Below are 14,326 nucleotides of genomic sequence, written 5' to 3' on the forward strand. Positions count from 1 at the left end.
TAAGGTGGACGGGCTAAGAATACCGACGTATAGCGGAAGGAGGGAAGAGTCGGTTCGACTTTATTACGCGCAAGTACAGCAATATTTTATTGCGCGCGGTACGAAGTGGAGAGAAGACGCAATGGCTCCTCAAGTACTTGCCGTACTAGGAAGTTCATTGCGCGAACCAGCAGCACAATGGTTCTTGCTGCATCAATCAGAAATTCACTCAGTCGACGAGTTTTTTCTAGCAGTGGAAAAGGAATTTGTTCCTGCGGATCTACAGCAACGTCTTCGAGACGACCTGCATCGGCTGAGACAAGCCAATTGCAAAGGCTTAATGGACTACATTGCGAAATTTCGACAGATTATTTCGCAAGTTGAGGACATGACTGAGATAGACCAAATAATCTATTTTCAACGAGGATTAAAAACAAGAACGCAAGAAGAAGTTCAATACCGACGGGGAAATACACTGTCGGAGGCTATTACTGTGGCGCTCGACTTTGAACGCGCACATTCGGTTGGTTATAATTACCATATCGCAACAACCCCTCGTCCTGGTCCATCAAATGTGGCCAGAGAATTAAACAATGAGCCAGAGCTGATGGAAATCGACAATGCTCGGCCATTTCATAGGTCTTCTCGCGTCCATAGCCGACGTCCAAATAAACCAAAGTGTGCGTACTGCAAAAAACTGGGGCACACGATTCAGCAGTGTTATAAGCGCAGGAACCAGCAAAATAGTCGCGGCAACGGATATCGTCGCGAGCGTGCAAACGTAAACTATTTCGAGAACGAGTCAGTCGAAGAAGAAACCATCGCGACTGTGTCAGATGAAAATATCACTACACTAAGTGAAGCTGACTTTGCTTCCTTCACGGGAAAAGATTTGATCGTCAAAAAGGGTCATCTTGACGATCGTGCTGTTAAAATAATGCTCGATTCTGGCGCCACATGCAATGTGGTGAAGCCGGGGTTGCTGCAACGCGTCACGTCTGAAGTGGCAACTCAAGTCACTCATTTCGACGGCACTAATACCACCAAAAGAAAGGTGAAGAAAGGAGTCGCAAATATCTTCTTTGATGGTAATCAATTTTCTGACATTCCGGTCATCGAGTGGCCAATGAGCAATGCCCAAGATGTAATTCTGGGTAAGCCTTGGTTTACTGCGCACGAGCCAATAATAAATTGGCGTACTCATCAAGTTTCGTTCAAAGGTGGTAACATACCACAGGATGAGGTTTTTGAACCGGTCATTATTTCCTCTGCCGACTTTTCAAGGAAATTGAAGACATCAAAATACGATGAGGTCTATCGTGTCAAAATTTATCAAGAAGCGGAATCTACAAAACCTCGGGAAAAACGGTTGAAGTCTTTACTTGATTCCTATAAAGATGTATTTCCGGAGAAGTTACCGAATTCATTGCCTCCTAATCGGTCAGTTGAATTTGAAATCAATATGCAACCCGGTGCGCAACCGAGTAATCGTCCGCCGTTTCGACTTTCACAAGTTGAACAAAATGCTTTACAGAAGTTTGTCGATGAGAACCTTTCCCGCGGATGGATCGAGCTTTCAGACTCGCCGTGGGTATCAAACATCTTTGGTATTCCTAAAAAGGACCCAAAAACCGGTACGAGTGTATCTCGTTCGGAATGGATTCGATCCGGAAACGCAAACATTTTGCTCCGTTGGGTGATTGACTTTCGTTACGTCAACTCAAAGTCAGTCGTCCCTAAAATACCTTTGCCGCGAATCGATGAATTGTTCGATAAAATGCAAGGTATGAGCTATTTCACAGTCATTGACTTAGCTCAGGGGTACCAGATGCGTATCCATCCGGATAGCAAGAAGTACACTGCGTTTCATACATCAAATGAGACGTATCAGTGGTGCGTTGCTCCGATGGGTCTTGCTGGAATGCCTGGCATTTGGTCGCGCTTAATGCGTGTACTTTTTGGAAAGTTCCCATTTGTTGTGGCATATTTGGATGATATCTGCATATTTTCCATCTCTTATGACGAACATCTTGGCCATCTTGCTATCGTGTTCGACGTATTACGCAAGGAAACGCTATTCGCTCACATCGGCAAGTGCAAGTTTGCGCGTCAAGAGGTCAGCTTTTTGGGGCACACTGTTTCCAACAAAGGATTATCCGTTGATAATACGAAGACGGAAGCAATCGCTAAATGGCCACCACCGACCTCCGTAAAGGAATTGCAAAGTTTTCTTGGTCTTGCTGGTTATTATCGCCGCTTTATTCATCAGTTTGCGCACATAGTTCTGCCATTGAGTCATCTTGTTAAGAAAGATTCTCCATGGCTGTGGAATGCAGAACAGGAAGATTCCTTCGCAAGGCTGAAGTCTGCCTTACAAGCTGCACCTGTGCTGACTCTGCCCAATTTTTCACGCCCATTTGTACTGACTACGGATGCATCAGGGTCGTGCGTGGGAGGTGTTTTATCGCAATTTCTCAATGGACATGACCATCCAATAGCGTTTTATTCAAAGAAGCTTGGAGTCCATGAGATTAATTGGCCTGCTCATGAAAAGGAGCTATTTGCAATTAAGGCGGGGTTAGACAAATGGCGTCATTACCTTTATGGTCACCAGTTTGAGATTTTCACGGACAATAGCGCCTGCTCTTGGCTGCTTCATCATCCGAAAGTCTCGCCGAAATTGGCTCGATACTTGACCACCTTCGCTCAATATACGTTTACTATACACCACATTAATGGTGCTTTAAACGTCGTAGCTGATGCGCTTTCGCGCCGGCCTGATGATACTGTCGTGGACAATATCCACTTCCATAAGTGCGATTCTAGTTGCCAACAACGAGGTACACATTTACTTTGCTCACCCTCGGTGCCAACTCTGCCCCGGGAGGAGGCTGAGGCTCTGCAAGTTGCCACCTTAATGACAGCGTCGTATGTCGAGTTGTCACCAGAAGTTCGCAAGCTACTTCAACAAGGCTACGCCAGAGATGCTGAGTTTAAAGAAGCATGGAAAAACTCAGAAGCAAGCTCATTGTTTGTCAAGCAAGAAGACTTGCTGTTTTTGCGCACGTCAAATAAGCTTATACGTCTTTGCGTGCCCAGCAACAACCGTTTGCGAACGAAAGTAATATCGGAATATCATGATTCGGCAATTGCTGCTCATCCGGGCAATCGCAGAACATACTTGCGAGTGGCTCAGTGGTATTACTGGAAATCGTTGCAGAAAGACGTCAAGGAATATGTCAAAACCTGTGAAACCTGCGCACGTTGGAAACATGATAATCAACGAAAAAACGGATTACTNAAGTACTGCTTGTAGCGTGAGAGATTTCCGCTCGCAGCCAATAAGGTACTGCTTGTAGCGTGGGAATTTCCGCTCGCAGTCCACTGCTCCATCCCTTTGGAAGCGCTGCGTAACAGTTTTGAGTGTGTGGCTTTCAGTATCCACTGTAATTCTAAGCGTCTGCTTAGGCAGATATAGTCGCTTAGTCTGTGTGAGGTTGGGTCCGGCTTAACTCGGTGAAACAGTTAATCCATCTGGGATAAGGTTTAATCTCTAACGCATTACGCCTAAGAGCTAAAGTAAGTCGTTGAGTTCTATGAGCAAGAAGAGAAAGGCTACTACTCAGATTCCGTTTGACTGCAGTAAGGCTTTCCTCTTTGAGTACGGTGAAAAGTCTTCAAAGACTGCGAACGATCTGCTTGCGTCTTTACAAAAGACTCGGCGCATTGCAAAGATCTTAGCAAAGCAACTCATCAAGGAGAAAGCCTGCCTGCCCAAGCAAGGGTCCACCTTATCAGCTCCGCTACACGAAGTAGACGCGCTTTTGGAAGAAGCCGAGCGCACCATCTTAAAGGATCTTCGGTTAAAAGTTCCGAACACATCTTCTTCCATTATGGGCCAACCCTCAAACGCCGAGCTAATGCAGCAAATGATGCATATGCTACAGCAACAACAAGAGTTGATCAAATCCTTGGCTAACTCCCAAAAAGAAGGTGGGCTTAAGGTGGACGGGCTAAGAATACCGACGTATAGCGGAAGGAGGGAAGAGTCGGTTCGACTTTATTACGCGCAAGTACAGCAATATTTTATTGCGCGCGGTACGAAGTGGAGAGAAGACGCAATGGCTCCTCAAGTACTTGCCGTACTAGGAAGTTCATTGCGCGAACCAGCAGCACAATGGTTCTTGCTGCATCAATCAGAAATTCACTCAGTCGACGAGTTTTTTCTAGCAGTGGAAAAGGAATTTGTTCCTGCGGATCTACAGCAACGTCTTCGAGACGACCTGCATCGGCTGAGACAAGCCAATTGCAAAGGCTTAATGGACTACATTGCGAAATTTCGACAGATTATTTCGCAAGTTGAGGACATGACTGAGATAGACCAAATAATCTATTTTCAACGAGGATTAAAAACAAGAACGCAAGAAGAAGTTCAATACCGACGGGGAAATACACTGTCGGAGGCTATTACTGTGGCGCTCGACTTTGAACGCGCACATTCGGTTGGTTATAATTACCATATCGCAACAACCCCTCGTCCTGGTCCATCAAATGTGGCCAGAGAATTAAACAATGAGCCAGAGCTGATGGAAATCGACAATGCTCGGCCATTTCATAGGTCTTCTCGCGTCCATAGCCGACGTCCAAATAAACCAAAGTGTGCGTACTGCAAAAAACTGGGGCACACGATTCAGCAGTGTTATAAGCGCAGGAACCAGCAAAATAGTCGCGGCAACGGATATCGTCGCGAGCGTGCAAACGTAAACTATTTCGAGAACGAGTCAGTCGAAGAAGAAACCATCGCGACTGTGTCAGATGAAAATATCACTACACTAAGTGAAGCTGACTTTGCTTCCTTCACGGGAAAAGATTTGATCGTCAAAAAGGGTCATCTTGACGATCGTGCTGTTAAAATAATGCTCGATTCTGGCGCCACATGCAATGTGGTGAAGCCGGGGTTGCTGCAACGCGTCACGTCTGAAGTGGCAACTCAAGTCACTCATTTCGACGGCACTAATACCACCAAAAGAAAGGTGAAGAAAGGAGTCGCAAATATCTTCTTTGATGGTAATCAATTTTCTGACATTCCGGTCATCGAGTGGCCAATGAGCAATGCCCAAGATGTAATTCTGGGTAAGCCTTGGTTTACTGCGCACGAGCCAATAATAAATTGGCGTACTCATCAAGTTTCGTTCAAAGGTGGTAACATACCACAGGATGAGGTTTTTGAACCGGTCATTATTTCCTCTGCCGACTTTTCAAGGAAATTGAAGACATCAAAATACGATGAGGTCTATCGTGTCAAAATTTATCAAGAAGCGGAATCTACAAAACCTCGGGAAAAACGGTTGAAGTCTTTACTTGATTCCTATAAAGATGTATTTCCGGAGAAGTTACCGAATTCATTGCCTCCTAATCGGTCAGTTGAATTTGAAATCAATATGCAACCCGGTGCGCAACCGAGTAATCGTCCGCCGTTTCGACTTTCACAAGTTGAACAAAATGCTTTACAGAAGTTTGTCGATGAGAACCTTTCCCGCGGATGGATCGAGCTTTCAGACTCGCCGTGGGTATCAAACATCTTTGGTATTCCTAAAAAGGACCCAAAAACCGGTACGAGTGTATCTCGTTCGGAATGGATTCGATCCGGAAACGCAAACATTTTGCTCCGTTGGGTGATTGACTTTCGTTACGTCAACTCAAAGTCAGTCGTCCCTAAAATACCTTTGCCGCGAATCGATGAATTGTTCGATAAAATGCAAGGTATGAGCTATTTCACAGTCATTGACTTAGCTCAGGGGTACCAGATGCGTATCCATCCGGATAGCAAGAAGTACACTGCGTTTCATACATCAAATGAGACGTATCAGTGGTGCGTTGCTCCGATGGGTCTTGCTGGAATGCCTGGCATTTGGTCGCGCTTAATGCGTGTACTTTTTGGAAAGTTCCCATTTGTTGTGGCATATTTGGATGATATCTGCATATTTTCCATCTCTTATGACGAACATCTTGGCCATCTTGCTATCGTGTTCGACGTATTACGCAAGGAAACGCTATTCGCTCACATCGGCAAGTGCAAGTTTGCGCGTCAAGAGGTCAGCTTTTTGGGGCACACTGTTTCCAACAAAGGATTATCCGTTGATAATACGAAGACGGAAGCAATCGCTAAATGGCCACCACCGACCTCCGTAAAGGAATTGCAAAGTTTTCTTGGTCTTGCTGGTTATTATCGCCGCTTTATTCATCAGTTTGCGCACATAGTTCTGCCATTGAGTCATCTTGTTAAGAAAGATTCTCCATGGCTGTGGAATGCAGAACAGGAAGATTCCTTCGCAAGGCTGAAGTCTGCCTTACAAGCTGCACCTGTGCTGACTCTGCCCAATTTTTCACGCCCATTTGTACTGACTACGGATGCATCAGGGTCGTGCGTGGGAGGTGTTTTATCGCAATTTCTCAATGGACATGACCATCCAATAGCGTTTTATTCAAAGAAGCTTGGAGTCCATGAGATTAATTGGCCTGCTCATGAAAAGGAGCTATTTGCAATTAAGGCGGGGTTAGACAAATGGCGTCATTACCTTTATGGTCACCAGTTTGAGATTTTCACGGACAATAGCGCCTGCTCTTGGCTGCTTCATCATCCGAAAGTCTCGCCGAAATTGGCTCGATACTTGACCACCTTCGCTCAATATACGTTTACTATACACCACATTAATGGTGCTTTAAACGTCGTAGCTGATGCGCTTTCGCGCCGGCCTGATGATACTGTCGTGGACAATATCCACTTCCATAAGTGCGATTCTAGTTGCCAACAACGAGGTACACATTTACTTTGCTCACCCTCGGTGCCAACTCTGCCCCGGGAGGAGGCTGAGGCTCTGCAAGTTGCCACCTTAATGACAGCGTCGTATGTCGAGTTGTCACCAGAAGTTCGCAAGCTACTTCAACAAGGCTACGCCAGAGATGCTGAGTTTAAAGAAGCATGGAAAAACTCAGAAGCAAGCTCATTGTTTGTCAAGCAAGAAGACTTGCTGTTTTTGCGCACGTCAAATAAGCTTATACGTCTTTGCGTGCCCAGCAACAACCGTTTGCGAACGAAAGTAATATCGGAATATCATGATTCGGCAATTGCTGCTCATCCGGGCAATCGCAGAACATACTTGCGAGTGGCTCAGTGGTATTACTGGAAATCGTTGCAGAAAGACGTCAAGGAATATGTCAAAACCTGTGAAACCTGTGCACGTTGGAAACATGATAATCAACGAAAAAACGGATTACTCATGCCAATTCCAATACCAGAGGCTTGCTGGCAAGTGGTGTCAATGGACTTCATAACAGGGCTTCCTATGTCCAATGGATTTGATGCCATCCTAACGGTTGTCGATAAGTTGTCCAAACGAACGAAGTACGCAGCAGTGCACGTTAAGGATGATGCATGCACAACAGCAAAAGTATTTTTTGATGCTGTAGTTCGACACCATGGTCTTCCAGAAGTTATCATTAGTGACCGAGATAGCAAGTTCACGTCCATGTTTTGGAAGTCTTTGATGACGATCATCGGTGTTCGTCTAAGTATGACAACTACTCATCGGGCTCAAGCCGATGGACAGACCGAGCGACAGAACCTTGTGGTAGAAGACGCACTCAGATGCATGGTATCTTACCATGGCACTGTCTGGACCGAACACTTGGGAAGCATAGAGTATGCGCACTCTACACTGGTTAGTGCATCCACGGGATACTCTCCCTTCGAAATAGATACGGGAAGAAAGGAACGCTCTACATGGCAAAAGGCTCTAGGCTGGAATAGTCAACCAAATGAGATTGACGTATACGCAAAAGAGTTTATCGAAGAACGAACAAAGATCATCGATCAGGCTCGCAGAAATCTCCTAAAAGCACAAGCTTCGCAAAAGCAATATTACGATCAAAAACGCCGAATAAATCAAGTTGAATTCAAGGTTGGAGATCTAGTTATGCTTGATACTTGCAGAATATCGTTGAAACATGCTGCGAAAGATATGGGGACACCACGAGCTAAGTTTGCGGCAAGAAAGGTGGGACCATTCGAAATTATCAAAATGATTAATCCTAATGTGGCAAGGCTTAAGTTACCACAAAGTATGAATAAGATAAATCCAACCTTTAATGTCGATGTTCTATCAAAGTATGAGCCGACACCAGAAAAATTTCGAAGTCGTCCGATACCGAAAGCATCCAAATTCGTGGATAATGGCACAGCGGATCATCTTCAAGTTATTGAACGTCTCTTGAAGAAAAGCCAGTTCAATCGTCAACCATACTGGCTCGTACAACGGCATGGCGAAACTAAGGAAGAAGCCAGTTGGGAAAAAGAGAAAAATATTCGCCATGTCTCCCACTGGAAGGATCTCGTCGCCAACTTCAATCAGCGTCAACGAGAGATCAAATCGGGGAGGATGTAAGGACCAGTCATCTTGCTCAGCCCTTGACCACTCATTTCGACTTACCTTTTAAACCATTCATTTTCTTTAATTCAATTTTACATATGCGCCATAATAAAAACAAGTAAAAAGGTTTGCGCAATTAGGAGAGATGATACTCAGTAAGAATTAGATTAAGGATAGGCGATACCTTAAGGAGTATACCAAAAGTATCGGTTACTTAAACTAATTTTAATTCAGTCGTAATTTACCCTCATCCTGACAGACGGCGTCCTTTTAAACTTCGTCGGCGCAAAAGTCTTAAAAAGCCTTATATCTCGAGGTTGACGACTCGTAACTGCTTCTATATCGTGGTTGTAGAAGCAATTGCTGCTTTGACGTTACATTTCAGTGCAATTTCTGACCCTGGCAACGATGCCATGTATACGTCATTGGAGTGGTGTTACCGTTACTACTCTAGGAGTGCACAAACAGGCTGATCATGCGTCAGAAGAATAGCTTGCTGCAATCTTTGGGATAGAAAAGTTAGCTTTCTCGGCGTTAGTGCCTAACCTTAGCTACGAGACCTTCTGCTAGGAACGAAGTTGTAGTAAGAGCTCCGATTAAATGATGAGGTTGCATCTAGAAAGGCATTCAATCTGCTAAAAAGCTAGGTGTTTATCCATGAAGCATTCTTCGTCTAATGTCTTACAAAATGACGGGGTTCTCGCCCACCTCTTTGCCATAATCATGCGTCTCGTCCAAAAAAATCTTGAGTTTCTTGTCCTGCAGTGCGCGCATCCGATTGCGCGGGAGCATGCCGAAGACAGCCTTGCGCAGTACATCCTCCGGCTTGCGTTCAAACAACTCCTTTGCAGTTCGCTGCTTGAGACCACCAGGGTAGCCTGTGTGCCAGCGATATAACTTATTGTTCCACTTGTTGCCCGTGAGATCAATGTGTTTGGCGTTAATCACTACCACATAGTCTCCGCAATCCACATTGGGCGCGTACGTGGGCTTGTGCTTACCACGAAGAATCGGGGCTAGCTGGGAGGCCAAGCGACCTAACACTTGTCCCTTGGCATCCACTACGTGCCATACCACCTTAGAAGCCTGCGCAACTTTGCTCATGCTTTTGCAGCCGCTCGTAATAACTCGAAAATTTTCCTTAAATAAATAATTAGTTAGATGAAATTGTTTATTTTAAGTTAAAGGATGGGTCGCTACACGACCGTGCAAACGTTTAGCGATCAGGACGCGCAGGTCGCTACTGTGGCGTACGATGCAACGGTCAAGGAAAAAGAGCCTTCTGGCACTACCAGTGAGATCAAAGACGGAAAGCTACATGTGAATCGAGTGGACAACGTCTCCGGAAGCTCTGCGGGCGCCGGCAGCGGTGAATTCCACTCGTACCGTGCCGCTAGAAGACGGTATGGTGCTCTGTTGGCTTTTCAGATACTTTCATAATGTGCTGACACGTGATGAGCAGCGAAATGGAGCGAGTTGCAGTCATGGAAAAGCGCTACAACGATAAAAAGGCGCAACAAGAGTTCGAAGCCGAGCGCAAACGCAAAGCTGAGGAGTTTGAGGCCAAGATGCGCAAGCGCACGGAAAAGCGGAAGCGACGCAGAAAACGAGGCAAAGCAAAGAATTTTGATCAAGAAGTGGTAGACATGAGGGAAAAAACGATGGAAGAGGCACCTGAGACGCCCGGAGGTGTCACAGAAATTCCTAACGACGGTAGCTTCTTAGAGAAGATGCTAGCATTGCAGCAGGAGAAAGAGAAGATTAATTAAGAAAGAATAAAGACCTTAATCTTATGTCTTAAATTTCGAAGTCGTTTGACTGACAGACACTCGCAGGCAGCTTTATCATTTGCATTGTAGTTGCCATTACCACAATGACTACCTTTTCAATATCAATCCCAAGCAATAAGAGAACTTTTATTCAAAAAAATGGCAACTCATGGCACTCACGTGCATGCTCTATTTCATTGCGGAAAGTAACAAATTGTTTGCAGATGATGAACATCATCTACAATTGGCAATGAATATCACAACTTATTCTGATAATTGGCTTTGAGGCTCAGCACTAAGATTGCGTTACTTACTCAAAGCTACGAATCTTGTTCATTTTAGTTGTTGAACTTAAAGAAAATAATGTCACCGTCCTGGACCTCATACTTTTTGCCTTGCTGTTTCAGCTTTCCAGCTTTTTTTACGGCCTCTTCCGAGCCCACTGCCGAATATAAGTCACAGTGGCGTTAGCAATTATAATCAAACAAAATCGAAGAATAAACTCACATTCTTTCAAGTCAGCAAATGCCTGGACTTCTGCCATAATAAACCCCTTTTCAAAGTCCGTGTGAATGACGCCAGCAGCTTGAGGTGCCACTCGTCCCTTGCGAATCGTCCAGCCCCGTACTTCATCTTTTCCAGCCGTGAAGAAGTGAATCAAGCCAAGAGCTTGGTAACCAGTACGAAGAACACGGTTCAGGATTGACTTTTGCGTTGGATTTTCCTTTAAGTATGTCTCGAGTTGACCAGCACTATCAAGGTCGAGAAGCTCCAGCTCAAATTCACAGCTGAGTGGGATCACCGGCTCGTTGCCGCCGCGCTCTTTAATGTACTCGGCGATCTTGGGCAAGTACTTATTTGCCTTGCGCAAGTAGTCACGCTTGCTCACGTTAATGAGATACACAACGGGCTTGGCCGTTAGCAACTGCATGGTATTGAGAATTTCAACCTCCTGAGCCGACCACGTTCCAAAGGCCACGTCTTTGCCCGACTCGAGCCATTCTAGAATCTTGCACAATGCCTCATACTCGATTTTCTTCTCCTTGCCGCCCACTCCGCGCTCTGCGAGCTTCTTCACGCCGACCGACTCTTTCTTCACACGCTCAATATCTTTAAGTCGCAATTCCTCTTGAATAATTTTAATGTCCCGCACGGGGTCCACGTTACCCTCCACGTGAGTCACTTCTGTCGAGTCGAAACCGCGCACCATGTGGTAGATAGCATCCACGGCCTGAATGTGAGACAAAAAGGCATTGCCTAAACCAGCACCTTCAGCAGCACCACGAACGAGACCAGCGATATCCGTAATGGACATTACGGGGGGGACGACGCTCGCGGGGTGGTACTTGTCAACGAGCCAATTAAAGCGCTGGTCGGGAAGCGGTACCACAGCATCATTTGGGTCAATGGTGCAGAAGGGAAAGTTCTCAGCCGGAATATGCAGCTTTGACAAACAGTTGAAAAAGGTACTTTTGCCGACGTTGGGAACTCCTACGATGCCAATTTTCACGTTGTTACCGGGGCGACCCAGGTACGTGCGCGTTGGCTACAGGATAAAAGTTTAATGCGTCAGTTTAGACTGGACCGAATTGAGAATGATTGTCGTCGTTGACGTTAAGTACCTCTTCAACTTTCTTTCCCTTTGGCGGCATTGTGGCGGACTTGATGCGGAATTGGTGTGACAATCAGCGAATGGTGCGGATCCGATGGAGGATAAAACCCAATTAATCAGCTGGGTGATTTGCAAGAAAAGTGTCAAGAAAATTAAAAAGTTTATTAAAAAGGTGGTCACTACAGATTAGCAACTCTACTGAGCAGCAGCGTCCGATTGGGCAGTGGTACCTCCGGCTTTGACTTGTTGCGCCAGCTTGTTTGTATCTATATGAAAAATAGCGACTGTTAAAAATTCAAAACTATCAAATGATTTAAATACGCCACTTACCAGCTCTTTTCTTGGCTGCTGCAACACCGAGAGCGATAAAGACAACCGCCATGAGACCCAAAAACACGCCAATGCCAAAAAATATCGCCTGGGGGGCCGAGGACGAGCTACTTAGCGTCGCGCAGGAGCTGATATCTTTAACACTGCAGTCCGTGCCCGTGTAACACGACAAACAGCTGCATGTCATCGAACCATTCGATTCCTTGCATTGTCCATTGCCACCACAGTCGGACGTAGTTTTGCAATTGCCACCACCACTAATAACCACGTACGAGCCACAAATATCTTCCTGGGTTGTACCTATAGTACCACTGAGGGCAACGTCACACTTACCCCCATCATCTGTGCAAACAACGCCTTCACGGCTAGAGCAGACCCACGAATCGGTGCTGGAGAGTTTCAAAAAGCTTTCTGAGCAACTATCGATGATCCAGCCATGCTCGCTTGCAAGCGTATTCGTTGACTGCGTCTTTGTATCCAATGGAGGTTGCCACGAGCATTTTGAACTGTCGGCCCATGCTGCGTCATCAGTGTACCCCGAGTACTTAGCAAACATGGCCTTTAAATTCGTGTAATCGGTCGTCGGCTTTGAACTGGGAGTTGACAAGAAGTCAATGCTACCACCTACGATTACAATAAAATATCAAAATGATGCTACTTGCAAGAACTTGCAAAAAATCTCACCTGTAAACATTGGAAATAGTGAATCCTTCGAAAGCTTCGCTTCCCCATACGAGTAGGCCAAACCACCAGACCAAACAGCTGAAAATTCTTTTGTTTTTGAAGGTTCCTCGTACAAGTACGGAACCATGGTCCAGTCACGTGGAGTGGATTTCGAAAGCTTGCAGCCATACTCGCCAAAAGCTACAACAATGGGAATGCCTTGTGCCATGTTAATGTACCGCTGAAACGCTTCTGCAAACGTCGAGTCGGGGCACCATCGATATTCGTTGATAAGATATATATCAATGCTTTCTGCCATCATGCCATTGATCATCTTGTCTCCACACAGCAATCCTTGGACTTTAATCACGTGGTAATCGTCGGCGTTAGACACTTTGTCATTACTACTATCAGCAGCAGCGTAGGCGAGCGGTAGAATGCGTAACTTCTTGCCATTAACAGCCATCCATTTCTTTAGATCGGCCACGTAAGCCTTAACGCACGAAGCAGATGTAAGATCCTCCTGCATGATTTCATTAGCAACAACGACGCCTAATGTATTGTCGTACTGTGCAAAGTTCTGAATAATCTTCTTGCCATATTCAAGCAGAAGTGCTGGGTAGCAGGTCTCGGTCTGATCCACGGTTTTAGCTCCTCCACTGGTAGAAACTTTCCCCGTGCAGCTTAATTTCTTGGTTATAGTTGAGTACCGGTACTTGCCATAGTATTCATCATTATCAGGCGAGGCTGACACCATCACATAAACGCCAAGTTTGGCCATGTCATCCATAAATTTCTTATATGAGGAACCAGGGTGAATATTGTATAGACGCAGCGTGTTAAATTCGAGGCCCGCGAGGTTCTCCTCGATCACTGCCTTCGAATATTTGTCGTAATACTCGTCACTCACAGCATATTCGTACGTTAACTGTAGCGCAAGGGCACACCATTTTCAAAATGAGTATCTTTATATCGTGCTGAGCACGATTTGCCATAAAAAATGAATTAAAATTGGTGCCTTTTCGGCCTTCAAACGTACCCCCTTCATGAAAAAGCGCTCGCCAGTCTTAGCATTATACAGCTTGTTGCCGCGCACAATAATCACACTATCGACTGGCGCGGCTGTCGCCGTAGACTGCAGAAGCGCGATGATCGCTAGCATGGCAAACAACACGCTCATGACTATAGAAGTCAGTTGCTGTCGGGCTCTTTTTTTCAGTATGGCACCACCTCCTTTTTAAAAAAGCTCGAGTACAAAACACAAAAGAAGATTCGGCAACGAAAAATTCCCATTCGCGCCTGTCCGTCGTCAGTGTCCCTACCCTGCGTCCTTTACCAACCTCAGCCCTACCATGTCCATCGAAGTAATTTTTGATTTAGACCAACGCAAAAGCATATTTGTGTAAGACGTGCACACGTCAATTAACTTTTTGCTCGTTGTGCAGGCTTAGGATAAGATTACCATCTGAACAGTATTCAATTTATTCTTGGGGGTTGATCTTGCTGCTTCTTTTGTCAAGAGTTTCAACTTCTAAAACAAATAT

At 45.5% G+C, this 14,326-nt stretch overlaps 3 protein-coding genes across 3 annotated transcripts; 1 reads left to right on the forward strand and 2 right to left on the reverse strand.

Annotated features, from left to right (window-relative positions):
• Positions 1–9,089: 9,089 nt before the first annotated feature.
• CCR75_002139 (uncharacterized protein) lies at positions 9,090–9,512 on the reverse strand (the record flags this gene model as incomplete). The annotated part of the gene is made up of 1 exon (XM_067960239.1): positions 9,090–9,512. One exon carries the CDS (start codon positions 9,510–9,512, stop codon positions 9,090–9,092), a length of 423 nt encoding a protein of 140 aa, XP_067814298.1.
• An 84-nt stretch (positions 9,513–9,596) lies between these two features.
• CCR75_002138 (uncharacterized protein) lies at positions 9,597–10,177 on the forward strand (the record flags this gene model as incomplete). Its single annotated transcript, XM_067960238.1, has 2 exons — positions 9,597–9,811; positions 9,871–10,177. The coding sequence occupies 2 exons, from the start codon at positions 9,597–9,599 to the stop codon at positions 10,175–10,177; spliced, it is 522 nt and encodes a 173-aa protein (XP_067814299.1).
• Positions 10,178–11,777: 1,600 nt separating this feature from the next.
• CCR75_002137 (uncharacterized protein) lies at positions 11,778–14,072 on the reverse strand. The gene is made up of 4 exons (XM_067960237.1): positions 13,822–14,072; positions 12,804–13,710; positions 12,120–12,743; positions 11,778–12,055 (listed from the first exon to the last, which is right to left on the reverse strand). The coding sequence occupies exons 1-4, from the start codon at positions 13,960–13,962 to the stop codon at positions 11,985–11,987; spliced, it is 1,743 nt and encodes a 580-aa protein (XP_067814292.1). The 5' UTR covers positions 13,963–14,072; the 3' UTR covers positions 11,778–11,984.
• Positions 14,073–14,326: the final 254 nt, after the last annotated feature.

Source organism: Bremia lactucae (assembly GCF_004359215.1).
Source record: "Bremia lactucae strain SF5 chromosome Unknown BlacSF5_NotPlaced_200_SHOA01000120.1_2678225bp, whole genome shotgun sequence".
Lineage (NCBI taxonomy): Eukaryota > Oomycota > Peronosporomycetes > Peronosporales > Peronosporaceae > Bremia > Bremia lactucae.

Excerpts from the sequence above, each read along its gene's own strand:
- CCR75_002137 (XM_067960237.1), bottom strand. The coding sequence starts at position 13,962 with ATGAGCGTGTTGTTTGCCATGCTAGCGATCATCGCGCTTCTGCAGTCT. Across the intron at positions 13,711-13,821 it reads AGCGCTTTTTCATGAAGGGG|TTAACGTACGAATATGCTGT; the intron begins GTACGTTTGAAG and ends CTTGCGCTACAG. Across the intron at positions 12,744-12,803 it reads ACTATTTCCAATGTTTACAG|GTGGTAGCATTGACTTCTTG; the intron begins GTGAGATTTTTT and ends TTGTAATCGTAG.